Source organism: Anarrhichthys ocellatus, unplaced genomic scaffold (assembly GCF_004355925.1).
Source record: "Anarrhichthys ocellatus isolate YVR2014 unplaced genomic scaffold, GSC_Weel_1.0 scaffold7, whole genome shotgun sequence".
Classification (NCBI taxonomy): domain Eukaryota; kingdom Metazoa; phylum Chordata; class Actinopteri; order Perciformes; family Anarhichadidae; genus Anarrhichthys; species Anarrhichthys ocellatus.
Window position 1 is genome coordinate 10084985 of NW_022280037.1, and position 19574 is coordinate 10104558.

Genomic DNA, 19574 nt, shown 5'->3' on the forward strand with positions numbered 1-19574 from the left:
TAATATATATATGACAAATGTAGTTTAAAATCTATGATCAGGCAGATTCTATATTATATTGATGACAATGTGTATAACCAATAATTATTACATCTGAGGCATTTCATATCATTTTGTCTTAATATTGATAGTTTTTGTTAACTTTCATATTACACGAGCTTGACAGCTGCTCACAAACAGCTTTAAATTAAGTACTGCTAGATTTGTAATATGTTGTAATATTTGTGAATATCTGTTAGCAGTAATGAGAATAATGGTGAGTGGTTTTATTTATACCATCTTACCCAGAATTAAAATAATTTCCTGACGTTCATATAGACAAACTGCATTCATGTCAATGGTGAATATAAACAGATACAAGTCAACTCTTCACTGTAACAGACTCACGCTAGAATGGAAATTTTACAGTAAGATTGCCATTGCGACTTTAAAAGGCAGGGAATAAAGTGCATGCCTGTAACTGACAAGTGCTAGTGTTGCAATAGAGGGACATGCAGCACCCATGTTAATACAGGGAAGACATGTACAAGTAGTACGAGTGTCCCTCAGAACAGAGCACGAGGAATCCATCAGCTTACCTTCCATGCACTCGTTGACAGATTCATAATCGGCGTATGTCCTTCCCTCTGGCCTCTTGGTGGGCTGCACCAGCAGAATGGTGTGAGACTGGGAAAAAACAAAAAAGGAGATGCATACATTAATCAGAATCAGAATCAGAACCATTTATTGCCAAGGAAGTTTGCACCTACAAGGAATTTGTCGTGGCGGTTGGTGCGTAACATTTAACAATAAACAATAACATTAAACTATCAGCAATCAACACAGTGCGAGAAATAGAAACATATTAAATTTACAATAAAATATAAAATAAAGTGCACAACAAAACAGATAACAGGACTGTAAAACAAGTGAAGTGTAAGTGAAATGTTAAAAGTGACGAGAGTGTTTAAATAAAGAAACAGGGATGTGCAGGGGAGAGCCCAGAAGGAAATGTCCTGGGGATGACAGTCAGTGGGGGACCCGGGCTTTGTTAACGAGCCCGACTGCGGACGGGAAGAAACTGTTTGTGTGGCGTGAGGTCTTGGTTCTGATGGACCGCAGCCTCCTGCCAGATAGAAGGGGCACAAACAGATCATGTCCAGGGTGAGAGGGGTCGGCTACAATCTTTCGTGCTCACTTCAGGGTCCTTGAAGCGAACAGGTCCTGGAGGGACGGCAGATTAATTTGGTTGTCTTGCTTCCAGGTGTGACAGCAAATGTGTCACACGGTCAAATAATGAAACGGACATTCACAGGTGTGACCTGCTTGTTTTACTCCATATGTCGTCAATATAAACATAGTAGTTTGAGATGTTTGTACACACTAACCAGTTGAAAGATTAGTAAACTAATGATGGCTGATTGTCATGATGTTTAAGGTAGGACGGAGGAATATTAGCAGTGAAGTAGTTAATAAGTCTCACTTAGTCTTATTTAGTTGTAATATCTCTTTATGTTAACATGTAGCTTTATTTCTAAGATAATCAGTTTGCAGCCATTAAACAAAAACGTTTTTTTTTTCTTTTTTACAAAAGCCAAAGAGGTCTTAAATCAAATACTATGCAAACCCAGAGCCTACAGCTGAACGTTTATGTAGACTAGTTGTGTTAGCCAACATCGACTTGAAGCGATAAATAAGTAGTGCAGTGGTTTAAATAACAAAAAATACTCATAGCTACGGGTTTAGCGGACATCTGTGTTTTATTTGTCCGAGTCGGTCCGTCAGGTTGCAGCTGCTCGACTGTAAACGTCCGCACATTCATGCTAACGTTAGCAGAGAGCTATCAAAACACCCAATCCGCTGAAATAAAACCGACACACGGCTTTGACTGCTAATGGTATTAATGAATACACAAACACGCGTAGTATAAACAGTGTATCACGACGTACTAACCATTATTTTAATTGTTTTTTCCAGTCGGTGTCCGTCGATTTTCTTGGATCCGTGCTTCTTCGCGGACGAGTTGACCTGTGACACCGGAAGAATAACTTGCCAACTTCCGTTTTTTCTGCTTTTTGTCGCAATTAGTTTTTTTGTCTGCGGTGTCTGAAAGCGAACATTTAATCGAAAACAATATATTAATATATCGTCAGACCACCAATAGTGTTCTAGTGTAAACAAAATAAAAAAACAAACCTCCGACAACGTTTTGATCCTGAACGCTCCCCGAGTGAATAGAGAGAACCGGAAGTAGTTTACAGAAGCGACCGGATGTTCTGTGTGAAGACAGGAACAACAAAGAGGAGAAAGCGCCCGGGTTTTAAACCTGCTTCAGAACACACTTGAACACCAAAATCGAGGAAATTAGCTGTCGTTCACAGTAGGTGAGTTTACTTATTTTAAACCCGCTTTTCAGGAACTATATTTAGTTTGAGCAATGCAATTAATGTAGCCGTTAGCCACCCAGCGCGGCCGCTGCCTGCTCTGCCGTTATGTGCCATTATTGGCTAACTAGCCATTTTAGCCGTTCTCTAATGATGAAATACCTCTATGAGTAATAAACCAGTTATTTAATTAATGTTACCGCCAGCGAGCTTTCAAGTAGTTACCAAGAAACGTTAGTTATAAATCCTAATTAACAGTCAATAGTTCACCAGATAATAATTATTTATTATTTCCCGTGAATGTTACATCTCCAATCTCACTTCTGATCTGTATTTGTCATTTTAATGTAAATATGATGATGCCTGATGATATATTTTATTGCAAACATTAAGAAAATAGTCCACAGGGCTTTGTAATCTGGACAACATAGGAAACACCCGATTTTATTCATTGCTGTCACTGATATACTTGTTGTACTCCTCTCATGTGCTTTAAACTGAATATTGTCTCCTTTTCTCTTTCATCAGTGCAAAAGAAGTTGGTTTGCATGTGAGGACAAGTGTCTGCCGAGCCAACCATGGCGAACAATGTAGAAGATATCAAAAACAATATGGTCAGTATGAAAGAATGGGAGCAGAGCATCTGTGTCTATCCGTGTTGATCGATTGGGAAATGGCTGCCTAGTCGGTGATGAAAGAGTCGTCTGTTTCCTCCGCAGTGTGTGTGACGCCTCACACACTGCGGAGGAGTGTGAGTCTGACGTTTCATTTGACCTTTCATACACAGTAAATCATAATTATGGATGGTTATGTTCTGATAAGGAAAGATGTCAGACCTCTGAATGAGGAAGGAGAATGCCAGCGTTCTACTTTGCTGTCTGCATTTGTCTCTTATTGTAATCAAAGGCGTGGCCTAGTCGAGTAGTCAAAGTCTCCTTTTACTGTCACAGGCAACTTTACACCCATAAGCCTTGTTTACCCCATAACAGATGTCAGCAACGTTTCTCTGTCTTTGAACTGCATATTATGGTCAGTAAAATATCAGCTAGGTCATCAATGAGGTCAGACAGCTCAGTCAAGCCAGTATGACACGTTTAGTTTAATACATTACTACTGTATCCCAACCCTTAGTTAATACAACACAAATTCAGTAGAGTAGTCTATATCTCTTGTGTCCTCATGTCCTTATTCCCTGGACTGAGAAACACCGTTGTGCTGTAGAAATTAATGATCCTGACTGTGGTGTAGCAGACAGTGGGGTCGTTTTATACAGCCGCACGTTTAAGAGCGGAGGCGGCTTTCCCCGTTCACAGCCGTCTCCGTGTACCCGCTGAGGTTGCTTCATGTCTGGTGCTGCCGCATGTCTTGACTGGCCTGAACTGCTTTAGTTCACACAGTCTCTTTGATTTGCATTTTTATTTAGTCCTGACAAGACACATCCTCTGGGTGAGTGGAAACGAGTGCAGTGTTGTAACCCTTGGAGGAACTGATCAAGTGAGCATCAAATACAAACATGGATTGTCTGTAAACACTTTGCTTAAACGCTCGTTTAATTTCTAGAATTTTTTGCCAATAAATACAATTTAAAACGCTTGAGCTGAGTGTTTCATCTGATAATATGATGGTCTTGTTGACACCACAAGCTCTACAGAAAGATAGGTGAGGAAAGATAGATTTAGACTACTTCTGTGGCAAATTCTAGTGTCAGACTTTCAGAAAGACCTGGTCTCTGAAGATAGAATTTATAGTCGAGATTGATTAAGGGGCCGACTGTGAACCACACTGTGAACCACAATGTCCCTGTTTTGAGTCTGGGGCTCATTTCATAAAAGCGAACATTGTCCGCAAGAACCGATAACACAAATTGTGGCACCATCACGATTCACAAATGAAACAAATTGGTAAATTTGCGAGTCCTAGAATGCTCCTGCGTGCTCATGTGTGAGTCACAAGTATGGCTTTTTGTTTTAGTGAAATTGATCTAAATGAGAGAAACAAGAAATGATCTTGTGTTGCAAATCACAGATTGCACTTTGGCAAATTTGGTGAAATTGGCTCCCGGCTGGGTGTCTTTTGTTGCACACCACTCCTGATCTCTCACCAACAACTTCTTGTCATCTCCATATTATCTAGTCTCAAATAAAAGCCCCAAAAATACTTCAAAAAGATCTTAATTGCAAGATTTATCTTTTTTTTTATTATTTTAAATTCAGTCTTTCCCCTTTTATTAGATAGTTCACATATTGACAATATTTATTGTCATCATGATCTTTCTCATTGCCAGTGTTTTGGTACATTTTGTTCATAGAAAAAAAAATAAGTCAAAAGGGGGGAAAAAATGAACACCAAAGTATGGCTCACATTTTGTTGTACCTTGTGATTTGCAAGTGCTTTCATAATTGTAAAAAGTATATTTTTACAATTGAGCAGTGACACAGATTGAACCTGCATCACAGCTACTATGTACTCTGTGTCTTACTGTATGTTTTAGACCATTTAATTACTCATAGATTATCATTGCTGTGGATTATTTGACCACGCCGAGATGGAATATTTGATCAACAGGCATGTTCGTGTTGACTCTGAGACATCCCTGAGTTGTGTGTGCTCTGCTGGGTCTACTATCTGCATGTTTTGAACTGTAATCTAATGTCTGTATGTATTATATTACAAATTCCTAGCCTATAAATAAAGTGATTCCTCTCGACATTCAGGACGAGCAGGAGACCAATGTGGCCTATGAACCCACCCAGCAGCCACAGGAGGCTGCGGGGACCAGAGCCCGGTCCAGAGGAGGCTCAGGAGCTGGAGGAGGAGCTGGAGGAGGAGGAGGAGGAGGAGGAGGAGGAGGAGGAGGAGGAGGCGGCGATGGTGGCGATGGTGGAGGTGGCAATAGTAGCGGCCCGGAGCAGAACGGACAGCCCCCCACTGCTACGCCTCCCCGTGTGGTGGAGACCGAGGAGGACGAGGATGAAGAGTTGACCCTGAAATACGGAGCGAAGCACGTCATCATGCTGTTCGTTCCCGTGACCCTCTGCATGGTGGTGGTCGTGGCCACCATAAAGTCCGTCAGCTTCTACACCCAGAATGACGGCCACAGATTGTGAGTGTTATAACTCTTTAGTAGAAGGATCCAAAGCTCATTTAGGTCTGGTGGTTGAATTAAATGCAGTACAGCTGCTGAGCCACTAGGTGGAGTTAATGCAATGCATATATCACACCTGCATGGTTGGAATACAAAGACAGTACTGTAATTGCATGAGATCATTAAAGCAGAGTCTGAATCTGGCTGAGGGCTCTTAAACATTTTATATCTTCTCCAAAGCAACCTAACCTCCCTGAAATAACAGCAAGCTTCTATTACATTATGAAGAGAGCGCTCTAGACCTGCTCTGTAGGAAAAGTGCCCTGAGATCATTTCTGTTGTGACTCGGCTCTGTATACATAAAGCTCACTAAGAACCAGCTCTAATAAGAAGCCCAGTATTTTCTTTATTGCATTCATTATACATTCTATTCTTTGCTGTTTGGACTGAGCTGTGTGTCTCCTCACAGGATCTACACACCGTTCCCTGAAGACACAGACACGGTCGGAGAGAGAGCCCTCAACTCCATCCTGAACGCCACCATCATGATCACCGTGATCATCGTCATGACTCTGGTGCTGGTGCTGTTGTACAAGTACCGCTGCTACAAGGTACATGGCGGAACCTGTCGCATGCTGCAGTCCCATTCACTGCACACCTCAGCTGTAGAACATACCAGCGTTTGTTTGTTTGAACTAGGCTCAAACGGCCTTTTCACAGCAGACATTTTGACTCGTTATGGTAGGAAGAAGCACATGTTGCCTGCATGCAGTACAATGCGGAGTGATTTCAAACACAGCCAGGGTGTTTCCCTCTCAATCATTCGAGGTTTGGACTTGCCGAACACAGCTGTACCTGCCATTAAAATGGCTTCATTACAGTTAGATGTGTTCTAACACCCTGTTCTCTCCTGTTCTCTCTGCATGTTGGCACAATGTAATGGTTTACCGGGTCACGTTATTGTAACGGAGCCATTGCTAGTATTATTAGCTCCATCTACGTGTGTTTTTTCTTCCTGTCATGTAAAAAACGTCTGCTGTGAGAAGAGACATTATTGAGAATGACAGATGTGTGAAAGTCGTTCTTGACAAATTGCTGCAACAAGCTGTCAACAGTCTGTAAAATAAATACACTGTCCTCAGTGTAAAAGATAAGTGTAATGGATGCTTGTTGTGTTTTCCCGTTGTTGTAACTCCACCCCACCTGGTTGCCCAGGTAGTTTGAAACAGACACTATTAAGTATTTGCATGTACTGATCTGCTGAAACATGAAATCTCCACGACTCTGATCTTTGCGTTCACAGGTGATCCAAGGCTGGCTCTTCCTCTCCTCCCTGCTCATGCTGTTCTTCTTCTCCTACATCTACCTCAAGTAAGCCATAAACATGTTATCTCGTCTTCCAAGGTTCCCACACACACTCTCGTAAAATGTGGCGTCGTTTATTTCTCAACAATGATGTTTGTCGTTGTCTCTACTCTGTCAGAGAGGTTTTCAAGACCTACAATTTGGCGATGGACTACTTCACCCTGGCGATAATAATTTGGAACTTCGGAGTGGTGGGCATGATGTGTATTCACTGGACAGGACCGCTGCGGCTCCAGCAGGCCTACCTCATCATGATCAGCGCCCTCATGGCCCTGGTTTTCATCAAGTACCTGCCAGAGTGGACCGCCTGGCTCATATTAGCCGCCATATCCGTCTACGGTAAATCCTCCGCTCTCTTCTGCTCTTTTTAAGAAGAAAGATGAACTTTTTACCTTTTGAACATGTTATTTAGTGCACCAATATTCAGTCATGTCAAAGTTATGTTTGAGGTGTATAAATGCAGCACAATGATCTACTTATCTTCCAGAAGAAGGTGCACACCAGCCATCAGGGACAAAGACAGTTTTTACAACATATTGAAATGATGTCGCATTACCATGAGTTTCTAATTGAAATGGCAGGGACATTCCTTTTCCACGAAGAAATATCTGCCGACTGGAGTTTAGTGGAAATAGATCCTAGATCGCAGTGATTCGATCAGCGCACGTATTTAATTGTTCGTGGAAGAAAGCCCTTTAGAGAACAAAGAGGGATGAAACATGTGGACCGGATCTCTGTTTCCCTGCAGTCTGCTTCTTGTCATCACAGATGTCATGTCGCCGTCAGAGAGCTGTGTTTGGTCTCTCACAGAGCGCTCTGTTCGGAGACTAACTCGTCTGGCTTCTCTCTCCTCTCACAGATCTGTTAGCGGTGCTCTGTCCCAAAGGGCCTCTGAGGATGCTGGTGGAGACGGCTCAGGAGAGGAACGAGCCCATCTTTCCAGCTCTCATCTACTCCTGTAAGACGGACACTGATTGTATTCATAACGTTTTATTGTAATAAAACAGAGGTGGGGAAATTAAACACCAGTTTTAAAGAAAACATGAAGACGCTAAAACTGCTTTCCCATTAATCTGCCACTTCAATGCACTATCAGTGCTTAAAAGTCCTCACTTACAAGTGAGGCTTCAACTCCTTTAAGTAAACTGTGCTGATGCATCATTTATTTTCAGTACTTTCACTTTAAACTGACAAATCCACTCCTGTCAGCATTTAACTCTTGCTTAAACGCTTCAGTGCTCTCCATTAACTCTCCACTTCAACTTCTATCAGTGCTTAAAAAGTGCTTTGATTCCCCAGTGGTTGGAACAACTAACTTCTCAGTGCTTTGACTTCAGCTCTATTCAGCATGTTCACTTTAAGTGACTCTTTAAACGTTTTCAGCACCTTCACTTGTCAACTCATCTTATTTCAGCGCTTTCACTTCATCGGACACTTCACTGACCTTTACTGCAGTCACTTGAAATGACACTTCAACTCCATTCATCTGACATTTCTACTGCTCAATGTTTTTACACTTAGAATATCACTCTGAGGCTTTAACTGACCCGTTACCTCCTTTCAGACGTCTAAAATACTCTCAGGGCTTTCAATTCAATCGACTCTTAAACTCCTCTCGGCATATACTCTTTAATTGACGCTTCATCTTCTTTCAGTGCAGTAATGACACCTCAACTCCTACTTCAACTCACGGTCTAAGTTGGAGGATACCGCCATAAAGATATACATATGTCAAAAGTCATTTCAGCTGTTTCAAATGTTTGAACTTCAAAAGTTTCAGAGTCCTCAGATGAGTTGAATTGGAGGTTGAAACAGAAGCACTGAAAGAAGTTCAAGTGGCCGTTTAATTGTAGTAGAAGCAAGCACACTTTTTTTGGGGAGGGATTTATTTTTCTTGCATTCTGTTTGTAACACAAATAATAAAGCCTTCAATATGTTGACTCTCTGACTCCTTCCACAGCTACAATGGTGTGGATCGTCAACATGGCCGACACCGAATGGCCACCAAAAAGGAACTCGACAGAAGCGGCGGCGCCTCAACAAGAAGCTCCAGAAGGTGAGAGTGTGGTCAAAGTGATCTGGTCCCAGAGCGGTTAGCTTCTTAAACCGCGTTGTTCCGTCTAACTGGTGTCACCTGTCTGCAGCCGTGGCGTCTCCGGCTCCCACCACTCTGTCGGACGACGGAGGCTTCAACCCGTCGTGGGTCAACCAGCAGCAGCACCAGCTGGGCCCGCTCCAGACCACCGACGAGACCAGACGGGAGGTCCAGGAGCTGCCCTCCGCTCGCCCTCCTGTTGAAGACGACGATGAGGAGAGTGAGTACAAATATATAACATGGAATATTAAAGCTTTATTTTAGTAATTTTCCTATACATCTGTGCTTCTGCCCATAAATGTCTTCATACACTAGAATTCCAGCATTATCATCAGTGTCGTGTATAGTTACACCATCCAACACGAGGGTAATAACTACATTATGATGCGTTTAGATGTTCCTCACAGCCCTAATACGAAGCCGAGCTCTGTAATTCAAACTTGTGAATCCCCAGATCGTCTGACTCGGTGTGTAATCATCATCTTTCAGTTCACTTTTCTTCAAAACACATAAAACATTTTGGGAATGCTTTCATGTGTTCCCCTTTCTGTGAAATTAGTGCGTATGTGACTGCGACAACATGTTTGGCCCTAGAATGTTTTTAGTCGAAGCACATTAGGAAGCGATTATTCATGGAAATTGCTAGGTTTCACGTCCGAGCTCTTTCTGGGAGTTAAAGCTTGGGTAAATATGGGGTCGGAGCTCTTGTTTGTACAGTAATTACAGTCGAGAAAAGATTTCTATGGGGGTTGGAGGGCGTGGAGCCGAGGCGAATCTCGTGTCTGAATTGACTCCACCCTGAATGTGGTGTCCTCCCGTGTTCTCAGGGGGCGTCAAGTTGGGCCTTGGAGACTTCATCTTCTACAGCATGCTGGTGGGAAAGGCCTCGGCCACAGCCAGCGGCGACTGGAACACCACGCTCGCCTGCTTCGTAGCCATCCTCATCGTGAGTGACCACGGCTGCTTATTTTGGTGTCACCGCAAACCTCTCCTCTAAGCACAATATCTCTCTCAGCACAATATCTAACCCCGCTTTACGCCAACCACTTGATTGTACAACAGGCCGTTTATTTTTCTCTTCCTTCCCCCCTCAGGGCTGATTTTGTTTAGTACACAATCTCTTCAAAGTGCTATTTCCTCTTGTGTTTTATTGTGTCTTCCTCTGCCCCCGCAGGGCCTGTGTCTGACTCTGATCCTCCTCGCCATCTTCAAGAAAGCGCTCCCCGCTCTGCCCATCTCCATTTTTTTCGGCCTAGTCTTCTACTTCGCCACAGACAACTTGGTGCAGCCCTTCATGGACAGGCTGGCGCTACACCAGTTCTACATTTAGCCGGCCGCTGCCCTGATAACCCTCACCCACATAGCCCTCCGGCCAACAACACGACAGCCGGGGGAACAAAGGGCCCCTCCTAAGAACTCGCGATGATGGGGACACACATTTTTGTTTTGCCTTTTTTTCTTTCCGGCGCCGAGGGAGGGTATTGCCCACCACAGCTGTTCTTAGATATTTTATTTCGGTTTTAAACCAAGAAGTGACATTTCTCGCTCGGCCTGGGAAGTCATCTTCAAACCGTCGATCACCGGCCTCAATCCAAACCGAGAAGTTAGTCGGAGTGTTTTACCTTTTTATTTATCTAGGGGAGCTTTCACAAGAGCTCGTCTGCTTCTTCTCAGCAGCACCCTGCATCCCGTTCACACAGAATCATATCTGGGAGTCGCCCATCACAGCCCTCTACAACTGGGGCTTTACAGGTGCTCAGGGACACCTCGGTGGTAGCTGTTGAGCGTGGGGAGACCGTTTCATTGAATCTCCGTTCAAAGACTTTCATCAAACATCTTCATTTTTTTTTTTTTTTCGACTTCTGAGCTGCCGCCGCCCTCCCCTCCCAAAACTAAACCCAAGATTAAAAAGCCTTCGTCAAGCTAACGGACACTCTGCGATGATGTTGATAATAGATCGGTAAATGTGTAGTTTGATTGTGTTTGAGCTGTCAGTCACCAGACGTGCTTTCCTCACCGCTGTTAAGAATGGTTAAGACGTCTTTTGTTTTCCCACTTTGGACACATGAGAACCGAAACTCTGAAGCCGGAGAGCGATTCACACCCTGAAAGATTTACACTGAGCGGGATGTTTAGAGCGTGTGAATCTTTCTCACGGGGGAAAAAGAGGACACGTTTATCGTCTCTAGAGTTAAGATACGAGTGTAAGTGTGACACTGACTTGTCACCGTGTTTCCCGCCGTTCATTTTATGTCAAATCACATTTGAAGTCGGAGCCTCGCAGAGGGAGGGAAGCTCCCACCAACACTCACACCTGAGACTTGCCTGCCGTGTCAGTCACGTACTGTCAGCCACTGAGCAGTTCTGCTGGAGCAGTCGTAGTTTCAGTGCCTTGCTCAAGGGCATTTCAGTAGTAGTTGTTGTTGTTATTGTTGTTGTGGGACAGAAATGTGCTTTTCGTTCTGTTCCCTGACTGAGATTTAATTAGTTTTTGTTTTTCAGTCTGTCCAGGGATTGTAACCTGTGATCATATGGTCACGAGCTCTGAACCTTTAGGCTCTAGCTGCCCTCATGACGCTCGCCTGGTGCTGTCTGGAACTATGCTCCATTCCAAGCTATACACAGATACCTGTTGTGTTTTTTTTCTAGAAATGCATAAGAGGGACTTTGTACTTTTTGAAACATGAGTGTGAGTGTTAACGGGGTTCCTTCACAGATCAGTAAATTTGACATAAATGATGTGCATGTTTTGAGATAAAGTCCTGATGAATGAGGAGCTGTAAATCTAGTTTGAAAACAATCTCCAGTTATCAAGCAGTATTTGCTTAATTGTCTATTTTAATCAAGTTAAAAACAAAGCAAAATGGTTAAATAATGGTTTTGTGAAATATTGATATGTGTATGAACCCAAACTCTGGCTTCTCATATATGAGACGATGCAGATGGATGGAGGAGGACGAGCGGCGCTGGTTGCTCTTCATGCTTTCAGAGAAGAAACCAGGAGGTTTAGTTTGCCCTGAAACTTTTTTGTTTTTGTTTTTAGGGAATGTGTTGGGTGACTGGCTTTTTTCTGTCCTTCACATGCATAACGTGTGTTATGCAAGGTTATTGAATTCAGATTTTGTTTTTTAAATAAATAATGAAAGTAGTACTCTTCTTTTGGTTTGTTTTTTTGATTGAGTCTGACGGATTCAACAGTTGATAATGTCTTAAAATAACCCGGATGATGTCATCAAGGTTTCGGCCTCTCGCGAGTGAAATAGTAAATCTCTGGAGTTTCACGAATTATTGGCTAAACATGATGTTGTACTACTTCCTAGTTAGCATGGAGACTTAAGTATGCGTATCAGTACAACAATGTATAACTATTCCACCACAATTGTCTTTTACATTCTGCAAATTCTTCATGAAACGGTGCTGAACCTAAGTAAATGTACATAAATATTGTTAGCAGAAAAGGCTAAATAGTACTCTAGTGCTAGTACTAGGGCCTGCTAGAGTTGTACTTATTATTGGATCATTACCACTGTTGCATACATCTGTAAACAACATTACAATGTTTTCAAATTAGTTTAATCTGTAATAATTGATTACATGCACTAGTCACTGTCAGAATGTCTCGCTCTGAATTGTAGTGGAGTAGAAGTATAAAGTTGCAGAAACTGGAAATACTCAAAGTACAATCACCTCAAACATTTTACTACTAGTACAGTACTTGAATAAATGCATCTAGTTGCTTTCCACCACTGGATAGTTGAACTTGAACCTGTGTGATGAGATGTTTTACTTCTGTGAAGCTGGACTTATCTCTCACAAACTCCTGTTGTCTGTCCTGCATCCTCTGCTCTGCTCTCAACCCTCCCGGATAATGACGCAAAAGCATCCCTGCAGATGGTGGGAACATTGTGGACATTCCTCGGCGTGCTGATGCGCTGGTATCCCGCTGGCGCTCTGCCTGGCGCGCTGGACGCATTAGCTGTCACCATGGGGACCGTTTGGCCTCCGCCGGCCGGGACAGTGGCACAGTATGGCAGTTTACCCAGAATGTTTAGCCTCATACTGTGACTTACCTAACAAGCCCCGAGCGAGGCCTCTTTTCTAGCTCATGTGGGTCCTGCTGCTCGGCCGGGGAACTACACGGTTAATTCCATAAGGCTTCTCCTGCATTGACTCCAGACACCTGTTCTGTTCAGATTAGTTTACACCTAACATTTGAAGCTGTTTGGGTCCTTTCCCAGAAAAAGATTAACCCCATCTCTAGACATTCCCAAAGACGAAGAATCCCCATTGAGAGAAATTTGAACCTTTTGTTTCTGTTTCCTTGCAGATGTGAAATTAGACGTTGCATTTCTTTGTAGGCCTTTATGCTCGTTCCCTGACGAGTTGATGGGACTACAGAGTGAACTGACGTAGCCTGTCAATCACTGGCATCCTCTTTATAGGGTGCACTTAAGCAGGAAACGATGTGGCTGTGTGTGTGTGTGTGTGTGTGTGTGTGTGTGTGTGTGTGTGTGTGTGTGTGTGTGTGTGTGTGTGTGTCACACCTTGTGTATTACAGGTTTCCCAGGATAGCTCTGCTAAGGGGATTACTGTGCATGGGAGGGATGTCTGCTCCATGTAAGGAATTGAGGATTACACTTCAATAATCGCTGGCAACAAGCACAGACACTCAACGGCGCAGAAGAAAAGAGCTAAAGCTCAGACACGAAGAAGAAAAAACCCCTGCAAAAGGTGAATAAAACATTTCAGAGATGTCTAAGGACAAGCTGGAGGGCCTGGTGCAGCGCATGGAGGAGACGCTCTCGGAGATGGAGCAGCTGAAGGTGCACTGCGGGAAGCAGAGCGAGGAGCTGAGCCAGCTGGTGGTGGAGCTCCGGAGAGAGAACCAGGAGCTGGTGGAGAAGTACAACCAGCTCACTGTGGAGATGAAGGAGGCCAAGGAGATCATAGAACAGCTCATGGACACGAAACATGCCTTTAATGCAAAGGAGAGGCAGGCGCAGAAGCTCAGTCGGCAGCTCTGAAGGCCCACGAGGAGGATGAAGACACGGCCCACGGTGGATGTGACCTGCTGGAGTCCTGGAGGGAAACGACACTGGACATGGTGGATGGAGAAGAAGAAAAAAAAGCAGCTTGTTGCAGATTTCTAAATACTGGGTGGGCATGAAGGCTAAACTGGGCACAGCTGTTTTCTTAAACATATAGAAAGTGTGTTTTTCCTTCTGCATATGTGTACATTTTAGGTTCGGAGGGGATGAATATAAAGCTTAGTAATTTGAATGTTAACTTAAATCCTGTGGCTTAGGGCCTCTGTTTAAAGCCACGGCTAGACGTAATGACCAGGAATCAAAACTGGAAGTCTCCCAGAGATGTGGAAAAATGTGGACTCTGTTTGAAAAAGGGGGGAGGAGGGGGGGGGTTACAAAAGGCATTGTGCTCATTAGGTTTCTATAATTGAAACAACAGCATGCCTAAGCCAGGCTGCACTGCCCCTGTAAAGATTTTATTTGATGATCTGTTATTTTTAGTTGTGAAGTGCCCAGGAGAGGCGGGTGGCCCCCTATTTCTGGTGTTTGTAGAGTCAAAGTGCTAAAAATACCTCATCATCCCTCCCTACTCTTAATCTTGTAAAGTTGGGGACTTCAAGGGGCCTCCTTTTACACTTAGATAATAGTGTATTATTCACGTACTCCAATAAACGATAAATGCTCAGTGGATTTCTGAAACTGACAATCACTCGTGTTGGCTTTTTGCATCACGTACGACTTGAAGACTATAAAGACGAAGGTTGTGATTTGATGTTCATTGAACCTGAATCCATTATTGAATCGTATTGAACGCCTTTATATGTGGGTTTACATTTTCGTGACAAAATGTATAAATATCTTAAAATTCAAGATCTATAATAAGTGCATTGAGTCCATTGAACTTGAGTGGTGTTTGGACTCGCATACGTTTGGAAAGGTTCTAGTTACCTGTTCTGTGATTTTAAACATTTATACTGACTGAGTCATGCAGTCTGGCCTAAGGATGGAACATAATCCTTCAGTGTAACCAGATAAACACACATGTGGCTTGAATGGGTTTTGGTGGCGTTAAAGCTTTTCTTTGGTTTATTCACATGTGAAGAAAAACGTTTTGGAGCCAGCGTGGCTCTCTGGCTCTTTCACACACACTTAAGAATGAATGAAACAGTAGAAAGTTTGAAGACAAGTACACATTACACCCAAGATGTCAGCCCACAACTACATTACGCTGCACTATTTCAGCAGTTTTGTGTGTCCGTTTTTAGAAGCCAGTTGTTTAAAACCTCACCCCCAAAAGAGAAGAGAGAGGAGGGGTTACATCTGTTTGGGAAACGTATAGGCAGACGTTTAAACAGCTTTGGTAGTGGCCGCGGCGGTTTCCTCTTTAAAACCCAAAATAATCACTTTTCTATGTTGTTCTCAAACATGTTCGGGGTTATGCAGCAATTAAATTGCCAAATTCTTCAAAGAGCCTTTGTGTATTTGAGATCAGTCTTTTAAATTATTTAGAAAACTTCAGGGATTGATTTCATTTGTTTGTTTTTTGCTTTTTTAAATTTAACCCACATTTTTTGGGTTTCAGAAAAGCAGCAAACAAAGAAAATGAATTCTGTGTGTGTTGTAATCAAGCTTCTCTGTGTCTTGTTTACATAATGGAGCTGATCCGAGTGCATTTTAGCGCACGTGTTCTCTGTTGTTGCACTGGCTAATGGTCGCCGCAGTGCACTGTGCTCATGCGGCGGTTGCAGCTTATAACACCATCCGGACTGACGGTGTCGTCACGTAGCACCAACCCTCCAGTTCCCGCTCAGGTTAAACACTGTTAGCTCTCTCAGCACTGTTGCATTGCACTGTTAGCGCAGTTAGCACACCCAGTTTACGTCAAAGGGAAGAATCTACCAAGAAAAATATTTAAAAGGGGATAAACAATGCTGATTTTGCAATTATCATAGTTATTGTATGCCACGCTAGCGCACAGCTGCAGGAATGGCGATGCCTGATGGTTGGTCACCACTGTCTTGACATCTTGTACAAACATTTATGGTCCCCAGAGGATGAATCCTACAGATTTAGCTCTTCTCCTCTAGCGCCTCTGTTAGGTCTAAAATCTTTGATTTTCATGAAAATATTTGACCAACTAGTGAATGGATTGCTGTAAAATGTGGGGCAGTTATTGGTGAACCCCTCATGATGAATTTTTTAAATCGCCGATGCCTTACTCATCAGGTACACATTTCACTTTGTCCAACACTTTGGTTTATGTTTAAATACCTGCAAAACTAACAACTTTTTCAGGTGTATTCTCTTGTTTGAACACCTGTAAACAAGGAGAAAGTAAAACCAAAGGGTTAAATCATCATATTGAGTGCTACCAAACACAATCTTTTCTTTTGACAAAGTAATTTAACATTTGGGGCCCGTTTCAGCTAAAAATGACAACCTTTCCTTTCGCATTAGACCCAGACGCTTAAAGGGGATGTCTTTGGATGGTTACCCTGGTATTACATGGACGTGTGGGAGGACATTATAATGACACATAGCAAAGTGGGAATAAACCATGGAGGACGTTTGCTCACGGGGACCTTACAACAAACGACCACGTTGATTAACTGTTATTTTTACAGGCTGAAATTACAGACTGCGCGTGAAGGATCCCCATCTCTGTCAGGAGGGGCTCGCGGGAGCTGCTGGTTACAAAAAGCGCGCCTATGACGCCGCGGAGGAGGTTCAACAGAGAGGACTTTCTCTTCTGTTGCTGCTCCTGGTTGGTTTCCTGTTGGACGCAAGACAGATCTAGAGAAAGAGAGAGAGAGAGAGAGAGAGGCAGGGAGCGAGACAAAGGGTTGCAGCTAGATAACCCTCCTCATATATCCAGGACACTGCACAACTTTTCAGACTTCAAGTCAAAGCTCCCGGAGAGAAACCAGCTGTCAGGCCTGCTGCGTCACGCACGGTCCTCCGCAAGGATCCACCGGCGGTTTTGGACTCCAAGTAACCGCATTTATAGCCACTAAACACGGTGAGTAGTTGCGATGTTTCTTCTCAAGTCTCATTTCTGTTAAATAACAGACTAATCCTTTTGTTGCAATGTGGAAGATGGAAATATTCATTAGAGGAGATGAGAAATAAGTTTTACACGTTTACACAAGGTTCATAAGAAAGTGTATAGACTGACTGACTCATAGTTACGATAAATAACAAAAGCAATTGTGTAAAGAAAAAATAAACTAACCTGGAATATTATAGAGATTTAATAAAGTTTGTACAGAACACAAGACTCTGCTTGCCCTCACTGACTAACGAATAATTGGTAATCTGGGTGGATAAAAGCTTGTATAGCCTGAGGAGAAAGGCTTTATGAGTTGGTGAGAGATGCAGGAATCTCCAAAATGATTTGTTCAAATGTTGATTGTGCGCAGGGTGAAGAATATCATTGAAATGAGAGGACAGATATAGGTGATTATTAATGCATGTCATTTATCTAGCAAAAAAAAAAACAAACATTTGCTGATTCCAGCCTAAAATGTGATGAGCTGGTGACTTTGATGTGGTTTTATTGTTTAGCACGACTTTCTTTAATGTATTCTTTAAGTTTTCAAACTATGTGATGACTTTAACATGTCTGCAGCACGAGTTCAGTCGTTCATTTTAGTGTCTTCTTAGCACTGGAGTTTGAAGGGTTTCATTGCCAAACACTGATTTGTATCTGAACTAAAACATATAACTCAGACATTTAAGGACAGTTTTCAATTAGTGTATTTGTTGATGTGCATAAAATGAACAATTTTGGCCTTCAATTTAATTTAAAGTCATTAAACACGTAAACATGTCACATGTTCCTCTCAAATTTCAGGATTTGACACCTTTCTCTGTTTTTATATAATTGTGTTATTAACATTTTTTGATTTTGGTCGAACAAAACATGCAATTTGAAGACAACACCTTGGGTTCTAAAAACATGTATTAGCATTTATCACAATTTTATAATATTTTTGGACTAAAAGATTCATTGATTAATGTTAGAAAACAGCCAACAGATGAATTAGTTATTAGTATTAAGTATTCGGGCAGCTCCGGTCATTAGCTGCCTTAATACTTTATCTGTATAGTTATTGAGATGCCCACACAGAAGATCACCACCACCCAGTGAGGATGACTCCATTATGTTGCTCAATTCTGGGCGTTTGTTGCAGCAAGTGTGTTTGTGTTGGAGACGGATCAGACATGCTGACTGCCTGTCTTCTCTCCTCTCTGACATAACCTCCCCTCTGACTTCTTGCCTGTTGGTGGTGGGGTTTAACGGTCCTCACTGCCGGGGCATCCGGTCATCATGGCAGACGGGGTCAGACGGGGTCAGAGGTGATTTTTGGCAGCTCCAGCCGACCCCCTTCTCTCCCTTTATTAATCATTTAGTCCATACAATTTCGGAAAATGTTGAAAAATAAACATTTCTCCAAGTCCATTGTGACACAGGACTAAGAAAACCAACTTATATTCAAATTTAATACACAGAGGCCAGTAAATGTTTTGGCATTTTTGCTTAAAAAAGTACTGTGAAAAGGTAAAAAGATGAATAAATGATCAAAATTGCTGCTGATTATTTCTGTTCAACGACTAGTTAATTAATTAATTAATTGACTGATTGTTTCAGCCTTAAATTACTCTCTCCTCTGTGGATTGGATAAAAAAAATCTGCAAATTGTATATTCCCCGCTCCCAAAGCTCCAGGTTTTCATCAGACATATACTTTACTAACTGCAACCACAGATGCAGCTGTTGATTATCTGCTGTGGTCGATGGCTGCAAACCAAACCACTGTTGAATCATTCATCTGTGTGTTCCTTCAGCTTGATGAGCTGCTTAAACAAAATCATTACCACACTCTGATTTATAACTGATTTATATACGTGGTGATATTTCAGGAAACGCTGCAGGGCAATAAAACTGACTGTGAGCCAAAACTGAGGCTGATACTTTGTGTTTTTTTATTGTTTTGTGTTGTTGGATCAGATGAGGGGAGAAGTGTCTTTCTGCCCTCATAGATTCTGTTATCCTGTTTGTGTGTCCCATCAGTTACAGTTTCCACTCTTGTTGCCCAGGCTTGTTGCTCAATGTGTAAAAGACTTGATTAGTCACAGTGACTAACTCTTGACGTCTCTTCTTCTTCTTTTCTTTTCTTTTCCAGGGAACAATGAAGATGCTCCTGCCTCTGGTAACCCTCCAGCTGCTGTTGGCTCCAGTGCTCATGGTAAAATCCCAGTGGATGAAGAAATTCGCACTAATAACAAACACTGAATGAATGAAAATATACAAGTATTATAAGTTAGATTTGGTTGACAAAACAATCAAAACATTGATTGTCCATGTTGGATTAAAAATTCAGTTTAAAAATGTGTTTGAAACTGAATGAGATTTGGTTTGAAAGCAAAGTTAAAGCATTATTACAAGGTTAATGTTGTTGTTTGTTTACTTTGTGATGAGAGTATAACTGGTGTGTTGTGTCCAGGTGCCCGGTGTGGATCACTGGGACTCATGGGGTCCTTATGGAGAATGCAGCCGGAGCTGTGGCAGCGGAGTGACTATGAGAACAAGAAGCTGTATCACACACAGGTATGTCGCCTACCTACCGACCTACTTAT

The 19574-nt window shown here is 42.5% G+C and overlaps 3 protein-coding genes across 6 annotated transcripts in view; 2 read left to right on the plus strand and 1 right to left on the minus strand.

Annotated features, from left to right (window-relative positions):
- The window catches only part of LOC116383381 (enhancer of rudimentary homolog), an 8986-nt gene extending 6952 nt beyond the window's left edge, over nucleotides 1–2034 (minus strand). The window contains exons 1-2 of the mRNA XM_031847174.1: nucleotides 1933–2034; nucleotides 579–666 (exon numbers count right to left, since the gene is read on the minus strand). Of these exons, the coding sequence (XP_031703034.1) occupies nucleotides 579–666; nucleotides 1933–1935 (91 nt within the window). The 5' untranslated portion in view covers nucleotides 1936–2034. The remainder of the gene's footprint in view (nucleotides 1–578; nucleotides 667–1932) is intronic.
- Nucleotides 1–12064, plus strand: part of psen1 (presenilin 1) — a 20861-nt gene extending 8797 nt beyond the window's left edge. Inside the window, exons 1-11 of one of the 3 annotated variants that reach the window (XM_031847171.1) lie at nucleotides 2229–2363; nucleotides 2892–2977; nucleotides 5078–5466; nucleotides 5918–6059; nucleotides 6752–6819; nucleotides 6932–7152; nucleotides 7673–7771; nucleotides 8774–8869; nucleotides 8958–9128; nucleotides 9736–9854; nucleotides 10083–12064. In XM_031847171.1, coding sequence (XP_031703031.1) covers nucleotides 2942–2977; nucleotides 5078–5466; nucleotides 5918–6059; nucleotides 6752–6819; nucleotides 6932–7152; nucleotides 7673–7771; nucleotides 8774–8869; nucleotides 8958–9128; nucleotides 9736–9854; nucleotides 10083–10238 — 1497 coding nt within the window. In that variant the 5' untranslated portion in view covers nucleotides 2229–2363; nucleotides 2892–2941 and the 3' untranslated portion in view covers nucleotides 10239–12064. Of the gene's footprint in view, nucleotides 1–2228; nucleotides 2364–2891; nucleotides 2978–5077; nucleotides 5467–5917; nucleotides 6060–6751; nucleotides 6820–6931; nucleotides 7153–7672; nucleotides 7772–8773; nucleotides 8870–8957; nucleotides 9129–9735; nucleotides 9855–10082 lie in introns of those variants that run through there. The other 2 variants (XM_031847172.1, XM_031847173.1) reach the window with 2 other exon arrangements.
- Nucleotides 12065–16765: 4701 nt separating this feature from the next.
- paplna (papilin a, proteoglycan-like sulfated glycoprotein) overlaps nucleotides 16766–19574 on the plus strand; it is a 31204-nt gene continuing 28395 nt past the window's right edge. For both annotated transcript variants that reach the window (XM_031846971.1, XM_031846972.1), the window contains exons 1-3: nucleotides 16766–16954; nucleotides 19121–19183; nucleotides 19442–19545. In XM_031846971.1, coding sequence (XP_031702831.1) covers nucleotides 19127–19183; nucleotides 19442–19545 — 161 coding nt within the window. In that variant the 5' untranslated portion in view covers nucleotides 16766–16954; nucleotides 19121–19126. The remainder of the gene's footprint in view (nucleotides 16955–19120; nucleotides 19184–19441; nucleotides 19546–19574) is intronic.